This window comes from Erinaceus europaeus, chromosome 14, assembly GCF_950295315.1.
Source record: "Erinaceus europaeus chromosome 14, mEriEur2.1, whole genome shotgun sequence".
NCBI classification, from domain to species: domain Eukaryota; kingdom Metazoa; phylum Chordata; class Mammalia; order Eulipotyphla; family Erinaceidae; genus Erinaceus; species Erinaceus europaeus.
The window spans coordinates 93,932,458-93,940,016 of NC_080175.1; the positions used below are offsets into that span (position 1 = coordinate 93,932,458).

Sequence of the window (7,559 nt, forward strand, 5' to 3'; positions counted from 1 at the left end):
AGATCAGGATTAGAGGGTGATGTGCAGAAGGCTATTCTTGGACCTGCAAAGCTAGCATCAGACGTGAGTTCCGGTAACTGAGGATCCAAATGGTGTGCATGCAAATTAAAGAAAGCCATGAAGTCAGACTTACTGAGGAGAAAGAACAGGAGAACAATAGTACAGTGTCCAAAGGACAAGATTCCCTCATGCATAAAGTGTGGACTCGGAGTCTACCAACCTGTTTTTGTAAGGCTGGTTCCATTCAGCCTAAAACCAGCTTTATCTGCTGCTGTCACAAGTGCTTGTGCAAAACTGCCGCTGGCAAAGATGGCGCCATCTGAGGAGCTACCTACACTAGATCTATGACTAGAAAAGTCACCTTCCTCATCAGATGCAGAGCCCCAGCCATTTACCATTGAACCTAAAAACAAATGTAGTTGTCTAGTGAGTTGTGCAGAATGGATGTCAGCTACTTGTACACAGTCTACCAATGAACAAGATCGCCTTAACTTTTTCTGGTGGTCAATCGGGCTTTATCAACACTTCTTCGGTCATTTTCAAGAACCATTCATGTTCTTAAACATCTATAGTACAGAATAATGAAGTTCTTTTAATACCTATATCTGCTTGAAATAGCTGAAAAACATGCCCCATAGGGTTCCTTTCTTATATTGATTAAATTATCACATGGCCATTTTCCAAAAGAGAGTTGCTATGAATAACAAGTCCTAAAATTCAGAGACCATCTTTTATTGAAGGAGATTGCTGTATTTTGAAAGTAAATATCAAGGACTTAAAGAAATTGTGGGGAGTCGGGTGGTAAGCGCAGTGGGTTAAGCACATGTGGCACAAAGCGCAAGGACCACCATGAGGATCCGGGTTCGAGCCCCCCGCTCCCCACCAGTAGGGGAGTCGCTTCACAGGTGGTGAAGCAGGTCTGCAGGTGTCTGTCTTTCTCTCCCCCTCTCTGTCTTCCCCTCCTCTCTCCATTTCTCTCTGTCCTATCCAAGAATGACGCCATCAACAACAATAACTAAAACAACAATAAAAACAAGGGCAACAAAAAGGAAATAAATGAATAAAAGAGAAAAATAAAAAATAAATTGTGTGGATCTATTTCAAGTTTAATGTAGTTTCTAATAATAACTGCATGAAATCCATATTTGCATGATATAGAAGGACTAGAATTATTTCAAGATCTAAATTTTAAGTTATTTTCTCAAGAAATAACAACAAATATTCATAAACAAAATATATAAACAATGAAAGCAAATAAACTATGAAGACAAGAAAAATATGTCCTTCAGAAGTTCTATTAATCCCAAAGCTTAGTATTAATACAGAAATGTGTTTTTAATTGTTCTTAAAACTCCAGTGCTGGCCTTTATTTCATAAAATTAGTTACCATGAAAAAAAAATCGATGGCTTTAATATGGACATTTCTGCAAATTCCAATATGGTATTACATTTTTTTTAAAGCAGCTATTGTGGTCTGGGAGGTGGCGCAGCAGTGGCTAAGGCACTAGACTCTCAAGCGTGAGGTCCTGAGTTCAATCCCCGGCAGCACATGTACCAGGGTAATGTCTGGTTCTTTCTCTCTCTCCTCCTATACTTCTCATTAACAAATAAGTTTTTAAAAACTTTAAAAAATGCAGCTGTCTTTTTGTGAAAAGACAATGAAAGAATAATAAAAGATTCTAACAAACATCTTTCAAATATCTTTCATTCTTAATTTTTCAGCTGGTCAATTATAATTTTATATACTACCAAGCACATCGGAATTTAAACCTATTACAGAATACAGTTATTAGGACAATGTTTATTTTAAGTAGGTATATATTTAATTTATGACACAATAAACTGTGTTACAGCATTTTTTAAATAGAGGCAAAAGTACTTATGTTACAGCATTTTTGAAAATGAGGCAAAAGTAGTTATGTCTAACAAAGCAGACACAGTCATACAGAAGAGATTAAAATTGTATATCGTGTTTTCCAATATTTTGAAGACAACAGCAGAGTTAGGAGAGTAACCACACTGAAGTTTCATTAGTTTTAGTTGAGGTGCTAAGATACAATAACATGGGTTCATGCACTTTCTAGACACAGAAAACAGAAACCAACGGGATCTGAGAAGTTAAAAGGATGTTAAGTGTAGCGTAGGAAAGATAGAGTTTTGATTCTATTTGCCAAAAGCACAGAGATGCACTTTTTACTTTCCGAACAAATTCCCTCAACACAGACTACTGCAAGGAAGCCAAGGTAACACCATCAACGGAGACTCTTCTGAGAGAATCATTTTTTGAGTTAGTAATCACAAGTCAAGAACCAACAGTCCAAAATGAAAGGAGAAATGATGCAATAAGCTGTGCAATACAGGGCTACAGTAGATAAGGAAAAAATCAAAGTCATTCAGTCAGTGGTCAGAAAAGAATATGAAACCTTAGAATGGAGCACAGTTTTGAAACATGGAGAGGTACAACCCTAGGATTTATCATGCCTTATCTGAATCTTTGAACGAGCATTGTCAACGGATAGTATAATTTTATTCCTAAGTTTCCCCTGATTTCCTTCTGGTCCTCTTTATTTTTCTCATTGCCATCTATATTATTCTTTGGAAATATCTTGATTTCCCTGGGCAGACGACCTCACCAACGTGTCCTGGAACCTCACCTCATTGGAGCCCTGCCCCAATCGGGAAAGATAGAAACAGGCTGGGGGTATGGATCCACCTGCTAACACCCATGTCCAGCAGAGAAGCAATTACAGAAGCCAGACCTTCCACCTTCTGCTCCCTGTAAAGAATTTTGGCCCAGACTCCCAGAGGGATAAAGAATAGGGAATCTTCCAACGGAGGGGATGGGATCTAGAACTCTGATGGTGGGAACTGAATGAGGTTGTACCCCTGTTATCTTAAAATCTTTGTAATCATTATTAAATCATTAATACATTTAAAATAAAAAGTTTGGTCTCAGGGTCGGGTGGGAAACCTGGTTGAGTGCACACATTACCATGAGCAATGACCAAGGTTCAAGGCCTCGGTCCCCACTAGCAGGGGAGGAAACTTCTCAAGTGGTGAAGCAGTGCTGCAGTCATAAATCACTCTCTCTCTCAAATTTATTTCTTTTTTATATTAAAATCATTATGTATATACTAATGCATCTTATACTGAGTAGATTGCTATTTTGCATCAATGAACGAAGTTATTTCCGTGAAAATGTAACACTCACTATAATATCACATTAAGTCTTGGGTGAGCCTCATTTTAAATCAATATCTATATAGATACCACACTTTTCACTGCTAGAAAAATCCAGCTCTGCCCTTCACTATATGATCAACCCTCTTTTTTTTTTTCTTAAGCCAAATCATTCAGTCAACAGGTAATTTGGTCTTACAGTCGAAATTATTTTTTTAAGATTTTTATTTATTTTGCCTCCAGGATTATTGCTGGAGCTCGGTGCCTACACTATGACTCACTGTTCCTGGGGCCATTTTTTAAAAATTTTTATAGTTGTTGCTGTTGTTATTTCTGGATAGGATGGAGAGAAATTGAGAGAGGAGGGGTAGATAGAAAGAGAGAGAAAGAAAGATAAACAACTGAAGACCTGACATTAAAAATAAAAAGTCAGTCTCCTTGACATAGAAAATTGTTTATCAAAGAATTTCCACATATGTATTTGCCAATCTCTAAACAAAGTAACTACTTCCTTGTCTTTCTTTGTGTCCTTTCTCTAATATCATCTCAAACATTAAGACTCCTGTTAGACCCTCAACAATTCAGGTTACTCAAAAGCTTTCTCTTTTTCTCCTCCTGAGGAAGGTGAAATTATCGGAAAGACATGGCTTCAAGTAAATATTGATCACTAGTTATTTTTTTAACCCTCTATAACAGTATAAAGACTTAAATGACTTCAGAACTCAAGGGTATTAGAGAAAGCTATAGCCATGAGGGACAATAATCAGTCTGTATATTCCAAACAAAATAAAACAAAGTAGTTCTGCAGGTTAGAATAGTTGAATTTACTTCACAATAAGGACATGAAACAGACAAAATAAATGTTCTTTCTTTGGTAACCCGCTCCTCACTAGTTGAGTATGCTATATGGAATGGGCTGATTTGTGGGAACTATATTAAAAACTAGTTGACAACATCAAACAATTGAATTAAAAGTACATAACATGGGGCTCAGGCAGTGGCACACTGGGCTAAAAGCACACAGTACAAAGCACAAGGATCCCGGTTCCAGCCCCCAGCTCCCCATCTGCAGGCAGGTTGCTTCGTAAGTGGTGAAGCAGGTCTGCGGGTATCTGTCTTTCTCTGTCTCAACCCTCTTCTCCCCACTCAATTTCTCTCTGTCCTATCCAATAAAATGGAAAAAGGCGGCCACCAAGAGCAGTAGATTCGTAGTGCAGGAACAGAGCCCCAGCAATAACCTTGGAAGCTAAATAAATAAATGAAAAATAAAAAGTACATTAGATTTTCTCCATATTTTAAAATGGTTAAAATTTATATAATTATTGATATTACTGATTTACCTTGCCTATAGCTACTATATTTCACCTTGCTTTCAATATTGGTGATCAAACAAGATCTGAAAATTTACAGAAATCATTAACTATAGGGGCCAGGTGGAAGCATGCACACATTACTATGCATTAAGGATCAGGGTTCAAATCCCTTCCCCAGCTACTAAAGGAAGCTCCTGGAATGGTGGAGCAGTGATGCAGGTAACTCTCTTTCTCCCTCCCTTGTCTATTTCTTTCTTTTTAAAAAATATTTATTTATTCCCTTTTGTTGCCCTTGTTTTATTGTTGTAGCTATTGTTGTTGTTACTGGATAGGACAGAGAGAAATGGAGAAAGGAGGGGAGGAAAGAGAGGAGGAGAGAAAGACAGACACCTGCAGACCTGCTTCACCGCCTGTGAAGCGACTCCCTTGCGGGTGGGGAGCTGGGGGGTCGAACCGGGATCCTTCTGCTGGTCCTTGCGCTTTGTGCCACGTGCGCTTAACCTGCTGCGCTATTGCCCGACTCCCTTTTTGTCTATTTCTTATGTCTCTATTAGAAAAGCAAAAAATCAGGGTGGTGGTGGAAAGGGGGGTGACTTTTTGACAAATATAACTATAAGGTGGAAAATGAACATGGGTAACGGCAGCTTAGTTAGAGATTCTGTACAAATCAAAAGCAATCTGGACCAATTTGACATGTTATGGCCTTCAGAATGATCAATATATATCTAAGCATTGAATAAAAAATGAATTTTATGTCACTTAGGCAAATTTATTTGTGTTTACATTTTTAATCTTTCAAAATTCCTCTCAATTCTAAAATTGTGGAAAGACAAAAAATATATATATATCTCAAATGCATTCAAGTTCCAAAGGGGAACTGTACACAGGACATTAAGTTCTTGCTCAAATGTTACCGAGCAGTCACATGCTATGATAAAGTGGCATCTTGCTGTGTCTGTGTTACATCTTCACCACTAAAATTAATTTAGGATCAGTCATCAATTCATTTACATGTCATTTTCTGCTAAATCTTTCCTTGCTGATGAATGCTTATTCTTAGATCCATTAAGCTAGAGTCAAATCTGTGCTTTATAATATGACCCTGTTAATTGTTGCATTACCATTTTTATGAGATACAAAATCTAGCTGTCCCTTTTTTTTTTCCCCCCACACAATCTTCAATCGAGTATCTCTCTCTATTGAGTAAAACCTGCCTATCTTTCAATGAATATCTTTAGCTAAAAGTGACTTCGGAAAAATCAATCCAAATATTGATCTCTACCAGGTAGGGAAAACATATCTAATTTTTACAAGTCCTTTCATGCAAATATACTGAATATGCAACAGTGTCAGCTATGTTCATAAGAGGCAAGGAAAAAAAAAGGGGGGGAGGGGGCAGGTGTTGGGATACCTGGTTAAAAGCACATGTTATTGGTAATATGCAAGGACAAAATCTAGCTGGTGCAAGCCCCTGGTCTCTCTCTGCAGGGTGAAAGCTTCATGTGGTAAAGCGGTATTGCAGGTGTCTCTCTGTCTTTCTCACCCTCCCTATCTTTCCTCCCCCTCTCAATTTCTCTCTGTCCTATCAAACAGAAAATAATAAAATAAAAAAGAGACTAAAAAGAAAATAAAGCCAAGTACTGAGCAATTAAAAAATCAATTTCATAGGAAATACGTCATCTGTTAACTTGTTCAACTTGTACCTATTACATTTTTGCAGTTCATATTTGTTTTTAAATCCAAGATATTGAAATTTTTCCTAAGAAAATCATTTAAAAATATATCAACATTATTGCTGTAATTTGCCTAACATTAAAAATAATTTCCATATGAAGCAGTTACAGAAGCCAGACCTACTACCTTCTGCACCTCATAAAGACTATTGGTCCATACTCCCAGAAGAGTAAAGAATAGGAAACTTTCCAATGAACGGGATGGGATATGGAACTCTGGTGGAGGGAACTGAATGGGATGGTACCCCTGTTATCCTACAGTCTTGTTAATCATTCTTAAATCACTAATGAAATTTTTAAGAGCAAAAATAATAACCTCCATATACTTATGCTTCTAAATAGTTACTTCTCTAAAAGTTGTGTGGTCTAGTAAAATGGTGAGGCTGTCAGGTTTTATTGTTTTCAAAATGATTTGAAATGGTTTGGGAGTTCCAGTAAAAACCTCTGAAAACATAAAATACAGAAAACATAGAAGCAGGATTGCCTTTTAGTCATGGTATTTATGTGAGGTATATTTATTCGTTTTACTTCATGGCGCTCTCTTATTCTCTGTGATCATTGAGGCAGTTAGAATCTTGGCACCAAGCTCAAGACATTCTTCTCTTGCCCTTCCCACCATTGTCTCTCGTTTCTCTTTTCCTGTGGTGGAGCCATTAAATTCAGGGAACACTCAGCTTTGTCTCCCATCATGGTAGTTTCAGGAAGAAGTATTAAAGGTTTCCCCCCATCCTATTAACCAATGTGGGAGGTTTGGGGTTTAGGTATATATATATATTAAAAGTGTATTCCTGAGGATAGAAATAATCCTCTGGGCTTACTTACTTTCTTTTTTGTTTGTTTGTTATTATTTATTTATTGGATAGAAACAGCCAGAAATCAAGAGGGGAGGGAGACATAGAGAGGGAGAAAGTCAGAGAGACACCTGCATTCCTGCCTCACCATTCCTGAAGCTTTCCCCCTGCAGGTGGGGATTGGGAGCTCAAAGCAGGGTCCTTGCGCACTGTAACGTGTGTGCTCAACCAGGTGTGTCATCACCCGGCCCCTGGCCTTACTTTCTATCCAAACCAGAATGTGATGTTCTATAATGAAACTTTTTATTTATTTGCTTTTTCCTTGACTACTACTACTTCTTCCTCTCCTCCTCCTCCTCCTTCTTCTTCTCCATCTTCTTCTTCACTTTATTACAACTGGACAGATTTAAATTGAGTGAACTAAATATAAATCATAAAATTAAGATTTCCTTCAAAAAGTAATGACAGAGTTTCATATTTTTATGCGTGAGTTGCTGAAAAAACATAAAACAAAAATGAGGAATAATAAAATCACATCTTAA

General features: G+C 37.5%; 1 protein-coding gene across 16 annotated transcripts in view; it reads right to left on the minus strand.

The window, feature by feature from the left end:
* ROBO2 (roundabout guidance receptor 2) overlaps nucleotides 1-7,559 on the minus strand; it is a 1,295,155-nt gene that overhangs the window by 19,372 nt on the left and 1,268,224 nt on the right. For 7 of the 16 annotated variants that reach the window (XM_060172127.1, XM_060172125.1, XM_060172124.1 and 4 more), the window contains one exon: nucleotides 221-403. The exons of the other annotated variants lie outside the window; for them this stretch is intronic. In XM_060172127.1, the coding sequence (XP_060028110.1) occupies nucleotides 221-403 (183 nt within the window). The remainder of the gene's footprint in view (nucleotides 1-220; nucleotides 404-7,559) is intronic. 16 annotated transcript variants of the gene reach the window in all.